The sequence below is a fragment of the Pecten maximus genome, chromosome 12 (assembly GCF_902652985.1).
Source record: "Pecten maximus chromosome 12, xPecMax1.1, whole genome shotgun sequence".
NCBI classification, from domain to species: domain Eukaryota; kingdom Metazoa; phylum Mollusca; class Bivalvia; order Pectinida; family Pectinidae; genus Pecten; species Pecten maximus.
Window position 1 is genome coordinate 8,948,287 of NC_047026.1, and position 21,389 is coordinate 8,969,675.

General features: G+C 34.5%; 1 protein-coding gene across 1 annotated transcript; it reads right to left on the reverse strand.

Annotated features, from left to right (window-relative positions):
- Window positions 1-1,411: 1,411 nt before the first annotated feature.
- Window positions 1,412-10,689, reverse strand: LOC117338788 (glutaredoxin-3-like). Its single transcript, XM_033900134.1, has 10 exons — window positions 10,604-10,689; window positions 9,163-9,277; window positions 8,722-8,796; window positions 7,743-7,862; window positions 5,905-5,989; window positions 4,862-4,951; window positions 4,041-4,185; window positions 3,082-3,192; window positions 2,477-2,609; window positions 1,412-1,547 (listed from the first exon to the last, which is right to left on the reverse strand). The coding sequence occupies exons 1-10, from the start codon at window positions 10,666-10,668 to the stop codon at window positions 1,497-1,499; spliced, it is 990 nt and encodes a 329-aa protein (XP_033756025.1). The 5' UTR covers window positions 10,669-10,689; the 3' UTR covers window positions 1,412-1,496.
- Between the last annotated feature and the right edge of the window lie 10,700 nt (window positions 10,690-21,389).

Genomic DNA, 21,389 nt, shown 5'->3' on the forward strand with positions numbered 1-21,389 from the left:
TTCAGATAATTAGCAGACTTAAAACATCTGGATCTTTTTCAGATTAATGGCATATAAATGTATGCTCCATGTAATATTTACATCCTGTCCAAGAGAGCTCCTAACAAAACATTTAAATGCAAACTCGAATATTCAAATCTGCCGATGGTGCACAAACTACAAAACGCAATCACATGATCAAAAGGCAAAATAAATTAAAAACAAATTATTTTGACATTGCATGGATGGATAAGGGAACCTCATGAGAGCCTAGTTCTTCTAATAAAATAACAGTTTGACATGTCAAATGTATAGATAATCCACACTAATAAAATATATGTATTCTGTACAAAACTACATTAATGGCTCTGTAACATCTATTACTATCATACCTCTGTGAATTGAATATCAAATTAAGGTAAAACATTCCTACATAGTATCCTTTCCCGTCTCCATACACACCACCAAACATGGCCAACGTTTGTGATCAGCATATACAATATACACCACGATACCGCTGTACTGGTTGTTAAGTTTTTGTAACACTAGCCAGAACTAATTTCCCCGTAAAATACCCCGGTAGTCGCACTAACTGGTGTGCTGGCCTGGACTCCAGTTAAACCCTAATCAATTGATTAGTGAAATCTGATTTCTCTCTTACTTCAAAACTAGAGTGTGTGTTTTCCTTAAAAAGTCAACAAGCGACTGACTAGTGTTATAGTTGCAGGGATTTTTGTTAGTTCTATCAGAAATGATTTTATCAGGATTTAAGTTGTTGTTAAACTGTGATTAGCCTAATTACCTTTTGATAACTCGGTCCAGGGCCCAGTCGTTCAAAAGGTGAATAACAACAATATCAAAATCCTGATAAAATAATTTCTGGTGAAACCAACTTGACAAAGTTTTATGAAGCTATAACGCTCCTCAGTCTCATCCTACCTGTCTGTTTTCTGGAATACACACAGACGGAGGTTTTGAAGTAACAGAGAAAGTGATTAGCCTAATCACCTTTTGACGACTCGGTCCCGATTGTTAAAAATGCCTCTGATCAAACCATCAAACTAATTAGTTTGTTTATAACTTAAGTTTTGGGAACAATGCAGACACTCCATAGACAGACAGGATACTTTACATAACTGGTTAGTAATATTTAATGGCTTCGGGAAAAAAAGCAGTTGGAGAGAAAAGCCTTAAACAAAGTTGAAATGTAAACCAGATCTGATTATTGTAACTACTGTCTGACAGCAGTAAAGAGTCCCTGATTCACACGGACAGTAGACACAAAGACAGGTATCAAACTATGTCAAATTTCTCCCCCCCCCCCCTCCCAGCAGCACCCCAACCTGCCCACCCCCACCCCACCTTTCCCCTCCCCACCCCCATCCCACCTCTCCCCCTACCCACCCCCATCCCACCTCTCCCCCCTCCCCACCCCCACGGCACCGTCTCAACTTGAGAGTTTTGATCAAGCTGTCCACAGTCACACCACTGCAGTTGCATTGTTAATGATGAATAATCTATTGTCCTTCCTTTAATATATTCTCCAGTTCTCCCGATTCTTTTAATTGCTGTAAATACAAAAAGAAAATTATCTGAAACAGACCTTCAAATAACTTTTGAGAAAAAGGTTTTATACTTCAATTTTTTTTATGAAATCTTGAAATCACAATATAGACTATCCTGCAGGATTGATTCGCTTACATAACTAATACAGGATTTTCTATGATTCAGAAGTATTTTTACTTTATATAATGTACAATATTTATTTCATATCATATACGAAAATACTTATTTGATATCATGTACAATATATTCTGGAATGGAGATAATATCTAGATGATATCGAGTCTGCCCACTTGTCCCCCGGTTTATGTACATTTGTGACTACTAATTTAAGCCTTTACCTGGAGGACCGATGTTAATGTATAATTATGACTATAAAGCATACCTGGATAATATCAAGCCCGCCGACTAACTCCCCATTAATGTATAATTATGACTACAAAGACGTACCTGGATGATATCAAGCCCCGACTAACTCCCCGTTAATGTATAGTTATCGCTGACTAACTCCCCATTTATGTATAATTATGACTACAAAGACATATCTGGATGATATCAAGCTCGCCGACTAACTCCCCATTAATGTATAATTATGACTACAAAGACGTACCTGGATGATATCAAGCTCGCCGACTAACTCCCCATTAATGTATAATTATGACTACGAAGACGTACCTGGATGATATCAAGCCCGCCGACTAACTCCCCATTAATGTATAGTTATCGCCGACTAACTCCCCGTTAATTTATAATTATGACTACAAAGACGTACCTGGATGATATCAAGCCGGCCGACTAACTCCCCGTTAATGTATAGTTATCGCCGACTAACTCCCTGTTAATGTATAATTATGACGACAACGACGTACCTGGATGATATCAAGCTCGCTGACTAACTCCCTGTTAATGTATAATTATGACTACAAAGACGTACCTGGATGATATCAAGCCCACCGACTAACTCCCCGTTTACGTATAGTTGTGGATATGTCGGCCAGTTAGAGAATTTCTTTAATCCTTGTCGCACCTCATCATCGGTCAGTATATCAAAGGTCTCGTACTGAACTCTGTAAACATAAACAATGGTACGAGTACTGAACTCTGTAATCATAAACAATGGTACGAGTACTGAACTCTGTAAACATAAACAATGGTACGAGTACTGAACTCTGTAATCATAAACAATGGTACGAGTACTGAACTCTGTAATCATAAACAATGGTACGAGTACTGAACTCTGTAATCATAAACATTGGTACGGGGTAATCATTTTTGTTTGTAAAATTTAATAAAACAGTGATTAGAACCAACATCAAGTAACAAGTCAATGAGTGGACGTTTAATTAAGATTGGAGACATCCATAGAATTTAGAGAAAAGGAGAAAAGTTAACAGATAATTTTCAATTATTCTGCAAGAAAGTGAATTTATTTAGCAATTAGCAGTTTAATTATAATACATATACATATATATACCCTAACCATGGTTTAATATGTATTTCCTTTATATCTAAGGAAAAACAACTTAAAGAGTTACCTACCCTGTTTCCACTAGCAACGCTGTCACCTGCCGACTAAATCCACATCTTGGAGTCTGGCGATCACCTTTCATAAACAACATCACAGGAGCTTTGTTGATCAGGGACTTCAATCTGAAGGACACGGTATAGAAAATCTCAGGGGTGTGGTCATGGTTATGGTACACGATATAGAAAATCTCAGGGGTGTGGTCTTGGTTTGGGAACACGATATACAAAATGACATGGGTCATGGTATAATGATAATGAAAACAGTTTGATTTAACAGCCTGATATACAGTCTCTTTTGATTGTTTGTTGGCTGAGTTTATTGTCTCATGAACAGCCAGGGTCACTTTGAGAAGTGGTATCCTTGTAGTAGTTGGTGACTACCTCAAAGAACAACATATGGGAGGCCTGTCACATGCCATCCAGAGCAATTAGGGTAAAGTGTCCTGCCAAAGGATGCAACCTGAACAATGACAGCATAGACTGGCCTATTTCTCAGCTTCAAGAAATACAAAAACCACCAAAGGTAGGGAGCCTTGAACCATGCACCTCGTTCTGACCTGAGGCTATGTGGCTGGTGTAGCTTTTTGAATCCCCACCACTTACAACTGTTTCCAGTCAAATTTGGATTAATTCCAATCAGTAGTTAAGAAGAAGTCGTTTTTGTTTAGTTGTTGATGGACGGATGGAAAACGGAGGCCATGGTATGACATAAGCTCACCTTGGTCCTTCGAACTAGGTGAGCTAAAAATGACAGCATCTCCAGTTATTTGAAATATGCCATCATCAGATGACTTTGCCAAACAACAAATTCACGGACAATCTTAACCATCAAGATTCCATGTTGATCTTATATTTGTTAACCCACATTTATAGAGAGATATATGACTCTACCTTTGTTAACCCACATTTATAGAGAGATATATGACTCTACCTTTGTTAACCCACATTTATAGAGAGATATATGACTCTACCTGTCTTCAAGTTTTACTTGTTCTGGAAGTTGAGACTCGAACTCGCCCGACTCAATGAGTTCCTTGATAATATCAAGTCCTCCGAGTAGATCTCCATTGGCATAGAGCTGTGGGTATGTCGGCCAGTTAGAAAACTTCTTTAAACCTGAAAAGAGAGTGGGATACATCAACACTACGTAAACAACCTAAAAGTACCTACTCTCAAAGAACTTATACTGTAAGGTACATTAACATTATACAAAGACTACCTGGTCAGGGCTTTTTCTCTCTGTTTTGGGAAAGGGCCTTTATGTCTCATTTTGGGAAGGAAACTGATAAATGGGGAAAGATTTTTTTTAAACTGAAAATTTGGAAATTTGGCTTCAATATGAAATAATTTCAATTGGCAATTGGGCCCATTAACGGTCCCAAAAAGGCCCCAAGAAAAAGCCTTGCTGGTATATATGTTGGCCCTAAATGACCCAAGCTGTCGATGACTCATAAAACAATACAATAGTGTAACAATACACACGTGGTGTATGACATAGAAACAGCATTTTAAAGGTATATTGTTATATTTAAATTCATATTTTTGAACTTTTACTGTAACAGTACCATTCAAATCTAAATTATTTTTTTCAACAGAATGAATACCAGTAATAATGTCATATATCTATGAAGAATTAACGTATCTCTACAACTACTGTATGTATGACTGACCTTGTCATACATCTACAAAGACGTATCTCTATGACAACCAACTACTGTATGTATGACTGACCTTGTCATACATCTACAAAGATGTGTCTCTATGACAACCAACTACTGTATGCATGACTTACCTTGCCGCACTTCCTCATCCTCAAGGATGTTAAACGAACTAAATTTAACATTCCGCTCATTCAGAATTTGCATTAGCTGTCGACTGAATCCTGGAATAGTGAATTAACACACAGCAATTATAATACTACATGTATAAGATTCACACAATCATATCTTACATATACATGGTGGTAAGTGTTTTTATTTAACTGTAAGATATCACCAACATTTAGAACATGTTGTAATTTTGTCAATGTAACATGTTTTAAGGTTTCCAATTGGTCCTATGGGGCAACTTCTTACAGTTCACATATGAGGCAAATTCTATTCCATAAATGAAGTTCGTGTATGTAACAAATCATATTCCATGGATGAAGGTCTGGAAGGAATGGATCCTATTTGTAATACAAAATTTCTTTGTTTATATCAATTATCTTTTCAATGTTTTGAACAGTACTGTATATATCCTCAAATAAGCCCCCTTCCTTTGAGGTTGTGTAAATGTTTAAAAAGTTTGGAGACAGCTTATAATTATTTGTGTAAATGTTTATAAAGTTTGGAGATCGAGGGCTTATTTGTGTAAATGTTCATAAATTAAGTCAAATAATTTCACATGAATAGACTTTCATATATCACAACCAGTAATTGTTTTAAATCCAATTTGAATACATAATTATGCACCACCCTAGGAAGTTTTCATAGAAATTAATTGCTTATTAAACTTGTACATTAGCAATCATGATTTTTTGTTGGTCTCTCTGTGACTGTCATATATGTCCTTTCTTTTCACCTTCTCCAGTTTATACACTAACTCTAAAATAAATGTTTCATATAGTTTATATGTTACTGACCCTAATCGTTTACCTTTCATGAGCTTCTTATCTAATTTTCAACAAACAAACAAACAAACAAAAAAAAAAAAATTAATGATTACCCCACATGCACTGTGATACTTATATTTGTATTTTTTAAATATTTTTTTTTTACCTAACTCTTTTAAGATATATCTAATATAAAAATTTAAAGAAACGTTTCTTAAGATTACAGATAATCTCAGACCTACCACATTTGGGCTCTTCTGGTACACCTTTCATGAAGACCATCACAGGAGCCGAGTTAACCAACATCTTCAGTCTCTCATTGATGTCCTACAAATCCAAAAACAACTGTATACAGCCTTCTCATACAATCTATTGTACCATATGTTGTAATATGATGTACATTAATGTACCATATATATATACATTGTAATGTGATGTACATTAATGTACCATATATATACATTGTAACATGATATATATACATTAATGTACCATATATATATACATTGTAATGTGATGTACATTAAAGTACCATATATATATACATTGTAATGTGATGTACATTAAAGTGCCATATATATACATTGTAATGTGATGTACATTAATGTACCATATATATATACATTGTAATGTGATGTATATTAATGTACCATACATTTTAATGTGATGTATATTAATGTACCATATATATATACATTGTAATGTGATGTACATTAATGTACCATATATATATACATTGTAATGTGATGTACATTAATGTACCATATATATATACATTGTAATGTGATGTTTATTAATGTACCATATATATACATTGTAATGTGATGTACATTAATGTACCATATATATACATTGTAATGTGATGTACATTAATGTACCATATATATACATTGTAATGTGATGTACATTAATGTACCATATATATACATTGTAATGTGATGTACATTAATGTACCATATATATACATTGTAATGTGATGTACATTAATGTACCATATATATACATTGTAATTTGATGTTTATTAATGTACCATATATAAACATTGTAATGTGATGTACATTAATGTACCATATATATATACATTGTAATGTGATGTACATTAATGTACCATATATATATATACATTGTAATGTGATGTACATTAATGTACCATATATATACATTGTAATGTGATGTTTATTAATGTACCATATATAAACATTGTAATGTGATGTACATTAATGTACCATATATATATACATTGTAATGTGATGTACATTAATGTACCATATATATACATTGTAATGTGATGTACATTAATGTACCATATATATACATTGTAATGTGATGTTTATTAATGTACCATATATATATACATTGTAATGTGATGTACATTAATGTACCATATATAAACATTGTAATGTGATGTACATTAATGTACCATATATATACATTGTAATGTGATGTATATTAATGTACCATATATATATACATAGTAATGTGATGTATATTAATGTACCATATATATATACATTGTAATGTGATGTACATTAATGTACCATATATATAAACATTGTAATGTGATGTACATTAAAGTACCATATATATATACATTGTAATGTGATGTACATTAATGTACCATATATATATACATTGTAATGTGATGTACATTAATGTACCATATATATACATTGTAATGTGATGTATATTAATGTACCATATATATATACATTGTAATGTGATGTACATTAATGTACCATATATATACATTGTAATGTGATGTACATTAATGTACCACATGTTGAATACATTGTAATCAAGTTAAGATATAAATGCATTGAAATATTGACATTTGATTATGATAATGATAATGTTTTTACATTATTACTTGTTTTTTGATAAGTTGTTGGGTAGGTACAGTGACATTTGGTAATGATGATAATGTTTTTACATTATTACCTGTTTTTTGACAGGTTGTTGGGTAGGTAACGGGACATTTGGTAATGATGATAATGTTTTTACATTATTACCTGTTTTTTGATAAGTTGTTGGGTAGGTACAGTGACATTTGGTAATGATGATAATGTTTTTACATTATTACCTGTTTTTTGATAGGTTGTTGGGTTGGTACGGGGACATTTGATAATGATGATAATGTTTTCACTTTCTTAGTTAACTCTGCTGCATTAGCTCCATCAAGCCGGTCCAACTTTGACTTGTTCTGAAATAAAAACGCAGTATGTATATACATTTATCATAGGAACTGCAAAACTTGTCCCCTGTCAGCATTTTTTTTTAACTTTGATCACTAAAAACAAAACTTCAGTACTGTGTAAATGCAGTGGTTTTAGTGTTGCGGCCCGCCACCATTAGATGGCTACCGTCACGCTTGTACAACCAAATCCACTCGAACCTCCACGCATGTAATTGTTACCTTACACATCTATTTTGTATCCATTTCAAACCGTAAACTGACCCGTTTCTAGAGGGCCCGATACTCTTTAACTATGGTCCCTGTTTCTACAGGTGAACTTGGCCTAATTGATTAAATGGGTCAACATCTTCTGTAAATCAGGTAATTCTAAATCTTCACACGAATGAGATTGAATCTCATCAACATTGTGACAATAACAAAACATTTATGGTTATTTTACATTATATATGTATCCTACAGTAAACTCAGTAATCTGCATGTTTAGTAAAATTAAGATCAAATGAATATTCATTGTTCTGTTACAAATTCACTCCATGTCTTGAAAACACAGAGCGTATTGTTAGACATAAATGTTCCAGGAGGTAAAATGCAGCGACCAGAACGGGACTCAAATTTGTAATCTCCGAACCTTAGAGAGATAATCTAGCCCTTTGAGCTACCAGGCCACTGCCTTTCAGTCCAGTCAGCTCTGCAACATTATATTAACGAGTATAGTTTATCCTTGCAAAGAGATCACATGTTTTAATTTTAGTGTAAAATTTTGATATGAATTGATTTCAGGGGAAGAAGAGAGGTGATGTCAATTTGGATATAAAATAGAAATTTAAACTGATATGGGTTTCAATCAATTGTCATTATTTTTTACCTTGAAAAATATAAATGTAGGTACAGCCGCTATTTCATATTTTTCTGACAGCTCTGGAAGGTCCTCTGCTTCTAACTAAAAAAACATTGGTTAAACTTCAGTAAAACATTTACCACCAATTCATCAACTCACTTACTGCAAACCCAACCTAATCAAAATCCCTTCCTTAATTTTTATCAACAATTCTTTTTTTTTTATCTCTCTAAAAGTATCAACAAAACTTTTGATTCCAAAATGTGTTTACTCTACAAGTGTAGATCTGTTTTATTAGTCCATATAGCTTGTACAGCCAATTCAAGTCAGACTTTCTCATTATAACTCACTTGTACATGTACCGGTGTAATCAACCTTCAAATTAATTAGAAAATTAATTGATTGGATCTTAAAAATCAAATATTATTTACATACTAAGAATGAGGCAAATTACAAATAACAATATACCTTTAGGAAGTGACACTTGGCTATTTGTGTATCTTTACTTAGCTCTTCCAAGACCTCGTTCATTTGTTGACATTGGGGGGCCCATGCGGCTGAGAAATGTGCTACCACCAGTTGGCTATAATAAATAGAATAAATATAATAAGTTTTTTGTTATTAATTTATTGTTATCCCGTTTGAGGCACACCATACACATGCTTTCCTTTTACAGTTGTTGACCAGTCCAAGTGACAGATAATGGAGATATCAAATTAATGCTTCAATGAAGATAGAACTTGGGTTCATGTGGTGTTTTCTAGGGTGAACATATATGGGGTGGGGTGAAGTTTGGTAGGTTTTAATTGTAAATGATGTACATAAAGATATATATGGTCATCTAGCTTTGTGCTAGAGGGAATTTTAAGTTCCCTTTCTCAGTCGGTAGAGTGGCAGCCTAGCAAGCAGAGGATCGCAGGTTTGATCATCACTGGAAGCCTTACTCTTTCTTTTCTGCTACACAGGACTCATATTAGCAAGATTTGGGCAATCTTTAACAATGTCCTACAGATGTCCTTATATTTGTGATCTAATAATAAAATAAAGATTTAAGGTCTGCTTTTCAGAATTGAAACATGTCATGATACTTAGCATATGTATATATATATGAGCCAGTCAATGCAATGAAACATTTCAATGATTATAGGTGTGAAAGAACAGAGAAACTCATTCCTACCGACTGTCCCGACGCGAATGGAACCAGGGTCTCCCATGTAATAAGCCATGACTTTATATATATATTACCTCCGGAGCTAAAGAACCCTACTCGATCACATGCAGGTACTTGGGGCAAGAAATTTATAAGGCAGAGGTACAATATTTTTTTTTCAAATTAAGCATGCGATTGTAATACAATAATTTACTCGTCTATAATGAAACATTTGAATTAGAAATATCATAATCATGTCCACAAGTACCTGTGGATCAGCTGAGTGATAGGGATCGTATTTAACATTATAGTGTTTACAAGCCACACCGACCCGTTCCTTTTACAAAGGCATATCTAATGGTTTATATACACTGTACTATGTAGCATGATAGTTTATCTTTCGGTCAATCTTTTGGAATAAAAATATACGTATTATCTTTGTATAGTTCATTTTAGTAGATTATACTGGTAGATTAATTAGATTTTTATGACAGACGTCTCCTGTATAAGTTACTCAGCAGCGGAAAAAAACCAGATGAATGGTAACTTAAGCTTCCAACGAATACAAACAATGATAATCTGATGATGAATACGCGACCATGATTTGAAGGAATATGGTCATGACCCTTTTTTGTATGAACTATGACGCAATGTTATTCGTATAGAGTTTTGACAGGAATTAAGACATATTTTGTATGCACGGGTTTGTAAAAACAAATCCAATACGTGGATTTGGAAGGGTGTATTAAAATAACAAACCTTCCCGAACTGTTTAAAACTTCTTCAAATGATTTCACATCGGCAATTTCGCGTACAGCAGCCATTGCAATAATTGTATACGATGAAAAGATTTCTTACAGGGGAAGTAACTCTTAAAGCAAAATTCGGTAAAATCTTTCCCGCGTATTTTATACGTGTGCACATGTAAAGTATCTTAAAACAATTTATAAACTATTTCTTTACTTCGGACTCCGAAGCAGGGACTCGAATAAGCCATTGAGCGAAATAATGTAGAAATTTAAAATGAATATAGTTACATGTATCAGAGACATATATAGATACATGTATAATATGGGGCGGGAAGGATGTCATTTTGCCTAGGCAAAAATAATATTGTCTAGGCAAAATTCGATAATTCAGCCTAGGTAAAATTCGATTTTTGCCTAGGCATAAATCGAATATTGCCTTGGCAGAAATAATTTTTTAATTATGACATCCTTCCCGCGCCATAGTATTACCAGAGACCTATATACTAGTATATAGGTCTCTGGTATTACCTATTTAACATTTGAATCGTTCATAATCAGATGAAAAAAAGGCCACCCATATCAACGAAATTTAAAGAAGACCATTATCGGTATTACACTATTTTAAGAGAAAATTGAAGTCAGAGGATATTAATATTCAATTTGTAAGTTTTATATATTCTTCAACAATTGCGAAACAACATTAATCACTCTTGATACTCGCTCAGATGGACGCGCGCGAGGTCTTTCTGTGTAAGGAAAGCGGAGAACCCGGCGACAAAACCACGTTGGTGGGCATGGGTTACCCTAGTCCGATCACTTCGATCGGTGCCACACGACAACCCATTCGCTCCTTTTAAAACGGGAATATCCACCAATATGTCATGCATGTGACGTTCAATTCACAGTGAAACAATTTTTGATATCTAATGTACGTTCCGATTTCTTTAAAGCATATTCATGATAAATACTTTTCGAGTCCCGGATACTATCCAGTTCCGTGGATTCGAAAACAATGTTTAGCTACTCGAAAGAAATCGATCTATTCTATAGACTTTGATGTCTTTTACCTTGCTCTCTTTGACGTTCTATATATATCACAAAGTTCACATAATCTATTCGTATACGAATGCTTTTAAAAATGACCAATTTTATCTGATTTTAACGTAAAAAATAAAAACGATAGTATATTGTTTGGCCCTAAATGACCATAGTTGTCGATGGGCCGTAAACACAAACACACATACAAACAACACATATTGTATTTATCTTTTTATTGGCGATCAACAATAACAACCTGCTTTGGGATATGTTATATATTTCGGATAGCAGATGTTCAATATGGGGGTATGTCAATTTAACAACCCGACGCAGTGCTCCCACGAGGGCCAACACTGGAGCAAAATGAGTTGGTTATACATGATCTTAAAATGTTTTAATTTCATGAGATTTTATGAAACGTGTTAAATACTTTTTATTAGTTCGAGCTTTGATGAGCAAAAACTGTGGCTTCGAAACGAGTCTCGTACACTATCGTTTGAAATGAAAACTTAAAACACATGTAATTATATTTTATCACATAACTCATAAAACTTCCATTATGACAGGTTTTGAAGTCAAAATTTGGCGACAGATGAAGTCATTTTGTAGCCCATAAATTATGACACCACAGTTTTTGACTGACAAAGCCAATTAAACACAAGGTTATTAAACTATAAAATATTTAATGGATGGGTTCACTGGATAACTGTCATGGTCGATCGACGATGTTGAAAAAGAAACAAGCAAATTGAAGGAATGTATGTCTCCCGCTTCCCTGGCATATACAGGTAAACATTTTTGAGGTTAGGAGTAAACATGTCATTATAGCGCGATGGAATGATGGATTCTGTTGAGTCATATTGTATTGTTTGAAACTCTTATATTCTACTACAACTGAGGACATTTGACCTTTCCTCCCGCGATTTGTTACGCCCACCCATCAAACTCGGACCAGGAGAAGTTTTGGGATTCTCAGATATGAGAAATCGTCTGATGGAAATGTTGAATATGTTTCAGCTTGACACTTCACCATGAATGGCAAGTGTAGGTTCTGTATACCTTAGGAGTCCCAATATCGTAAACAAGCAAACACATAAGAAAGAGCACAAAGCTACGACGAGACAAAGCAGATGACATATCTGTCAGATTTCATTTTTTTCTGGAACTCTAGCTACATTTTTTTTGTACATCTGATTCTGCAAGATTTGTTATACAATTTTGACATGCCTCAAGAAATTTTTGCACGCGATATATATCTAGCCCTAGAAATTAAGCTATACGAGAAATCCAGTTTAATGATAATTATATAACCGGACATCCAGTTCTATACAATATATAACTGTATAAACTATCTGGATTTATGCAAGATTTGACTCTAAGAGCGATTTTTTCTACAGATATTTGACTCCATAGTTTGAGCTAGAGACTTGACTCCATAGTTTGAGCTAGACTTGACTCCATAGTTTGAGCTACAGAGATTTGACTCTTTAGTTTGAGCTACAGAGACTTGTCTCCATAGTTTGAGCTAGATTTGACTCCATAGTTTGAGCTAGACTTGACTCCATAGTTTGAGCTACAGAGACTTGACTCCATAGTTTGAGCTACAGACTTAACTCCATAGTTTGAGCTACAGAGATTTGACTCCATAGTTTGAGCTACAGAGATTTGACTCTTTAGTTTGAGCTACAGAGACTTGTCTCCATAGTTTGAGCTAGATTTGACTCCATAGTTTGAGCTAGACTTGACTCCATAGTTTGAGCTACAGAGACTTGACTCCATAGTTTGAGCTACAGACTTAACTCCATAGTTTGAGCTACAGAGATTTGACTCCATAGTTTGAGCTACAGAGATTTGACTCCTTAGTTTGAGCTAGAGAGACTTGATTCCACAGTTTGAGCTAGAGACTTGACTCCATAGTTTGAGCTACAGAGATTTGACTCCATAGTTTGAGCTACAGAGATTTGACTCAATAGTTTGAGCTACAGAGATTTGACTCCTTAGTTTGAGCTACAGAGATTTGACTCCTTAGTTTGAGCTAGAGAGACTTGATTCCACAGTTTGAGCTAGAGACTTGACTCCATAGTTTGAGCTACAGAGATTTGACTCCATAGTTTGAGCTACAGAGACTGGACTCCATAGTTTGAGCTACAGACTGGACTCCATAGTTTGAGCTACAGAGACTTGACTCCATAGTTTGAGCTACAGACTTGATTCCATAGTTTGAGCTACAGACTGGACTCCATAGTTTGAGCTAGAGAGACTGGACTCCATAGTTTGAGCTAGAGAGACTTGACTCCATAGTTTGAGCTAGAGAGATTTGACTCTTTAGTTTGAGCCAAAGAGATTTGACTCCATAGTTTGAGCTACAATGATTTGACTCCATAGTTTGAGCTACATAGACTTGACTCAATAGTTTGAGCTTCAGAGACTCGACACCATAGTTTGAGCTAGAGATACTTGACTCAATAGTTTGAGCTACAGAGATTTGACTCAATAGTTTGAGCTACAGAGATTTGACTCCATAGTTTGAGCTAGAGACTTGACTCCATAGTTGAGCTAGACTTGACTCCATAGCTTGAGCTTCAGAGACTTGACTCAATAGTTTGAGCTACAGAGATTTGACTCCATAGTTTGAGCTACAGAGATTTGACTCCTTAGTTTGAGCTACAGAGATTTGACTCCTTAGTTTGAGCTAGAGAGACTGGACTCCATAGTTTGAGCTAGAGAGACTTGTCTCCAGTTTGAGCTAGAGAGACTTATCTCCATAGTTTGAGCTAGAGAGACTTGTCTCCATAGTTTGAGCTAGAGAGACTTATCTCCATAGTTTGAGCTACAGAGACTTGATTCCACAGTTTGAGCTACAGAAATTTGACTCCTTAGTTTGAGCTACAGACTTGACTCCATAGTTTGAGCTACAGAGATTTGACTCTTTAGTTTGAGCCACATAGATTTGACTCTTAAGTTTGAGCCAGAGATTTGACTCCATAGGTTGAGCTACAGACTTGATTCCATAGTTTGAGCTAGACTTGTCTCCATAGTTTGAGCTAGAGAGACTTGTCTCCATAGTTTGAGCTAGAGAGACTTGTCTCCATAGTTTGAGCTAGAGAGACTTATCTCCACAGTTTGAGCTAGAGAGACTTGATTCCATAGTTTGAGCTAGAGAGACTTGATTCCATAGTTTGAGCTTCAGAGATTTGACTCAATAGTTTGAGCTTCAGAGACTTGCCTTTACAATATATTTTGCTCTTTATAGTTCTTTGGCAATACAGGAGATCTGGCGACAAAATATTCAGTTCGAGCTCTACAGGGATTCTGAGATTTGGATCAGAAGAAAGTTTGCTATAAATTATATACGACTCTTTAAGGAATTCACTATTTAGAGCTCTAGAGGTTTTTGCTCAGCTGAAATATTGGGCTGCAAATGCTATTGATGAGATTTTGACTATACACAGGATTTACTATTTGGAGCTAGATATTTTGTGCTACGAAGAGTTCTCTAGATAAAAATTGTCTCTATATGCGATCTACTGTTTGGATCTGTAGACTTTACTCTACTGAGATTTTAAGCTACAGAGATCAGGATATGGGACATAACTCCACATGAGATTTGCTATTTGAAGCTATAGATTTCGCACTGCCGCGATGTAGCTATAGACAAGATTTGACAACATGAGATTCATTATTTGGAGCAAAAGGTTTTACTCTGTTGAAATTTGGAGCTAGAAAGATTTATCGCTAGATATTTTTGGCAGGCTAGATTCTGTAGAGATTTGGAGCTACAGATAGTTTGATCTCTCTATATAGAGATCTGAGTCTAATGGCACATGATATTAACTACTAGGAGCTATTGCTCTCTCTATATAGAGATCTGAGTCTAACGGCACATGATATTAACTACTAGGAGCTATTGCTCTCTCTATATAGAGATCTGAGTCTAACGGCACATGATATTAACTACTAGGAGCTATTGCTCTCTCTATATAGAGATCTGAGTCTAACGGCACATGATATTAACTACTAGGAGCTATTGCTCTCTCTATATAGAGATCTGAGTCTAATGGCACATGATATTAACTACTAGGAGCTACAGCTCTCTCTATATAGAGATCTGAGTCTAATGGCACATGATATTAACTACTAGGAGCTATAGACTTTGTCCTGCTGAGAATTTGAGATACAGAGATTTTGTTCTTACAGAATTTGATTCCACACTTACATAATACGGATGCCATTGATGGTGTGTGGCACTGCTGATCCGTTGGAGTCGTCAGCCGAATCCATCCTTTGTCCCTAGCTCGGAACACTCCCTGGATGTGTGCGAGCATCCTTTATACCGACTGTTCAGGAAAGCCCCTGCACCCAACCTCCACAGGGAAGTTCAACGTTTGCTATACCTGCATGCTCCCAACACTCAGCCAACAGGTCCTTGGCATGCTTCCTCTCGTTTGCCTGCACATCTCTCTTCCCATGGCACGGCCAGCTCTACTAGTAGTAGCTTCCTCTCTCCCTTAGACCACACCACAATGTCTGGCCTAAGGGAGGTATAGTTATGAGTTAATATTTTGAGCTATAGATTATACTCTGTATAGAATTTGACTCCATATGAGTTAATATTTTGAGCTATAGATTTTACTCTGTATGGAATAGGATTCCATACGAGTTACTTTTTTGAGCTATAGATCTTACTTTGTATGAAATATGATTCCATACAAGTTACTTTTTTGAGCTATAGATTTTACTTTGTCTGAAATATGATTCCATACAAGTTACTTTTTTGAGCTATAGATTTTACTCTGTATGGAATAGGATTCCATACGAGTTACTTTTTTGAACTATAGATCTTACTTTGTATGAAATATGATTCCATACAAGTTACTTTTTTGAGCTATAGATTTTACTTTGTCTGAAATATGATTCCATACAAGTTACTTTTTTGAACTATAGATCTTACTTTGTCTGAAATATGATTCCATACAAGTTACTTTTTTGAGCTATAGATTTTACTTTGTATGAAATATGATTCCATACAAGTTACTTTTTTGAGCTATAGATTTTACTCTGTATGAAATATGATTCCATACGAGTTACTTTTTTGAGCTATAGATTTTACTTTGTATGAAATATGATTCCATACGAGTTACTTTTTTGAGCTATAGATTTTACTTTGCATGAAATATGATTCCATACAAGTTACTTTTTTGAGCTATAGATTTTACTTTGTCTGAAATATGATTCCATACAAGTTACTTTTTTGAGCTATAGATTTTACTTTGTATGAAATATGATTCCATACGAGTTACTTTTTTGAGCTATAGATTTTACTTTGTATGAAATATGATTCCATACGAGTTACTTTTTTGAGCTATAGATTTTACTTTGTCTGAAATATGATTCCATACAAGTTACTTTTTTGAGCTATAGATTTTACTTTGTATGAAATATGATTCCATACGAGTTACTTTTTTGAACTATAGATTTTACTTTGTATGAAATATGATTCCATACGAGTTACTTTTTTGAGCTATAGATTTAACTTTGTATGAAATATGATTCCATACGAGTTACTTTTTTGAGCTATAGATTTTACTTTGTATGAAATATGATTCCATACGAGTTACTTTTTTGAGCTATAGATTTTACTTTGTCTGAATATGATTCCATACGAGTTACTTTTTTGAGCTATAGATTTTACTTTGTATGAAATATGATTTCATACGAGTTACTTTTTTGAGCTATAAATTTCACTTTGTATGAAATATGATTTCATACGAGTTACTTTTTTGAGCTATAAATTTCACTTTGTATGAAATATGATTCCATACGAGTTACTTTTTTGAGCTATAGATCTTACTCTAAGGGTTTCGACTCTTCACACGTTACAATTCTAAGCTATTGATTATAGATTTTACTCTCTATGGGATGTGACTCTACACGGGACTTACTAATTGTAGCCATTTTTTCTCCAATGAGATTCTGAGCTACAGACATTTTTTCTCTATACATGTATATGACATCTAGCACAACATAGATTTGGAGCTTTGGGGATTTTGTGCTGCAGAGATTTTGCTCTGTATATACCAACAAAATTGGATGATAAAGGGGATCTGCTATTTGACTAGTTCTCATTTGTTTGGTCTACGTATATTTGAATTGAGCCATACAAAATGTTCTTATTCCATAATGAGATTTAGCCTTATAACTAGTCTGATTCAGAATCCAGACAAGGATAATCTTTTCACACAAAATATTTTTGACCCTTTTAGTTAAACGTCCTATTAACAGTCAGGGTCATTTAAGAACATGCCTGGTTTTTTGGAGGTGGAGGCAAGCAGGAATACCCGAGAAAAAACACACCGCCCTATGTACCTGGCAACTGACCCATGTGGGTTTCGAACTTGCAACCCAGAGGTGGAGAGCTGGTGATAAAGCGTCGGGACACCTTAACCACTCTGGTACCGTGGCTGTGTACATAAAAACCTTAGAGTGAGAACACAAACTTTACCTAATCATGTAACACAAAGATCAACTGTATAATGATATAAATGACAGCATAACACAGGAATAAAAATCACATTTATTTGATACAAAATGCACAATATTAGAAAACACAACCCTGTTTGATGTACGGTACATTGAATGCACAACAGAGGGCATACTTGAATGGACACATCTGTTTTTGAGAAACAACACGATCTGGCTTATTTGATAAGACATATTTAATCTTAATTTTCTCTAAAACAAAGAAATCATAATTATATAAATTAAAGTAACATTTCTATGTATTTAAACATTATTCAATTCAATACACATTTTATTACAACATTTCATTAACAATAACAAATTAAAGAAGTACATGTAGATGTTCTTTATGAACTTGCTTTCTAGGAACATACAACATGGGTTGTCAGTTGGCAGCCAGGGTTTGATTCCCTGATCCGACATAAAAACGTGGGTTTTCCCCGGGTTCTCCGGTTTCCTCCCACCCCTTGTGCACTTTAATCCAGTCCAACAAGCGTGATTAATGTAAGATGATACTTGTTTCACAATTGTTGTAAAATAAATAAATAAAGTTTACATTTAGCAGCAAGCCTCTTTTTCACCACACTTTCTCTATGATCATTATCCAGCAATAACCATGACAACAAGCACTGATTGTAACGGGATGATGTTACAAAAAAGTCCCCCCAAACCCCGTTATAGAAAGATGATTATCAATAATCATTTTTGAATCGGTACAGAATGACAATTTGAAATCCAACAAAAGGCATGGCATACATGTGTTATTTGTTAATTTTTTATACAACATTATTTATTTCAATGTTAAAGACACTATATGTATACTTATCTATCTAATGCTAGGTAGTGTCAAATGCAGTTAGAAAAGGCCTGTAGATTTTCAATTTAGTGAAAAAATATTTATATGGTAAACAGAAGCTTATTTCAATATAAAGTGCAAAATCTACTGATTTAATTTTTTTTTCAAATTTTTTTTTTCAAAAAATAACGTAAAAAAAAAATTAAAAAATGCTACCTAGAGGAATTGAACGCTGGACCTTTCAGTCCGAAATTTAAAGCTGCTCTACCACCGCCCCACCGGTCCATTCTATATATAGGAATGGCATCTAAAAATAAACACAAATAGCTTTGTTTTATAAACAGCTGCAGTGGCCATCAGAAAGGTAATATTGAGGGGATATAAAAGGTCGATTAAATGTATAAAAACACTAAATAACATTAATGCAAGAGTTGAAGTAGATTGGACATCCTCATTAGATTTCTCAAAGTTCACCAAAATATGACATTTCTGACCCCTAAAACTGTCACACTTCTCAAAAAGTCGTACTAAAAACCTGTCTTTTATGTTAAAGGAATTGCTTCCATATAACTATAAGCCAATTTTGCAGTCACTTAGACAATTTAAACTGCATATATTTTATAGCCATTTCTCAAAATACACAAAATTGGAGGTTTTCAACCCAAAAAATATGTTGTATAAAGAAATAAAATACTGCATGCACACCCACAGGGCCTTGGCACAATTTTCAAAATGATGGCCCATATATATATGTATTATACATATATATGTGGACCATCATTTGGAAAATCGTGCCAAGCCCCTGTGTGCACACCTCCAAACACTCATTGTTAATACCTCATAATGTTATAAATGTATGACTTATAGTTTTTGAGAAAAGTGTCAGCCAATTTTTAAGTTAACGGCAGTACATGTAGAAGAAGAAGAAAGAACAATAATACTAACATAGAACAGCTGGGGTAAAATCAATATCCCCAAACTTAGTGAGCTTGTCTCGAAATCAGTAAAATAATCATAATTTGTATTATGTATATCATTGCCCTGTTACAAGCCCATCAAACTAATCCGGGTCAAAGTTTAAGTGTCGACGGCTCATTATTGGATAAACAGGGAAATCACTTTTTACATTTCTATTTTAGTTGACAGTAAAGTATATACAGAGGTAGATATTGCAACATCCCAAATTAAACAAAGATTCTAAAGTGTGTACAATACTATTTAACATGTTAATTGTATCAACATTTGTGGTTTTTATGGGTCCTTCCACAAATTCATCAAATTCAGTATATTCTCGCACTACAAAAATGTTCATGATTTATACCTCTAAAAGATCTAAATGCTGTAGCTTGAAAGAAAGAAAGAACCAGCACCTGATTTTTATCAATGATGTAACTAACATGTACATGTGAATAGTCAGGCAAGAAAACAAGTCAATTATAAATATAGTAAAAAAAATAATTTAAATTAAAACTGCTGAAAGCACTCTACTGAGATTCATCCCTCTGAAAACATAAATGTCAATCATTTCCTTAAACAAGAGATCCTAAAAGGGATCTTGGCACTCACCATTGAAAATTTTAATAGATTCTAAGTAAGACAGATCTTTTCTCTACATTTTCCTACAAACTAGAAGGGAATCTACATATGAAATCTAGATTTAAGACCTTTCCGAGATAACAAACTTCAACAGCTGTTAAAATCCAAGATGGCTACATATTGGCCATTGTTTTCCCACTCTGTCTCAAAATTAAGCATACACAACTAGACATTGTAGGAAACCTATACATAAAATCTGAGAAGGGATCCATCACAAACTTTTTTGAGAAAAAGTAATATGTTAAACAAACTTTAACCATAAGGAGGGGAACTGACATTTAAAGTTTCAAAAATATCCTAATACATGTACTTCTCAAGTATTTGTGATAACAATCTTCAAATGTCAAAATTCAAGATGGCCCTTATCAGACTCAAACTTTAACAACTAGGGAACAAAGGAAACCTCAATCAACTAGGGAACAAAGGAAACCTCAATCAACTAGGGAACAAAGGAAACCTTAATATGAAGTTTGGGATTTATCTTTCCAAGTCTTTTCAAGAAATGGTGATAACAAATTTAAACATTAACCATTCAAAACAACTGTCAGCCATTTTGTGTGCTTAAAAATGGTGAGCCCAACACGGAGATTCAATCCATGGTCTGATTTATCCAGTAAATCTGACGATTGAATAAATCTTCGTATTGGGCTCACCATTTTTACGGACACATTACCTGGATTTTTGGTGAGACCTCGTGTATACATATGTATCCACGGCAGATTCGGTCTGGATTGCTACAACTATCTACTGTCTTGGACGTGGTGTCTCCTCCACAGATTCTGCCTTAAAGGGAATCGCTCATCAAACAGATCATGATTCTAGTGATTTGGGGACTTCTTCATCAGAA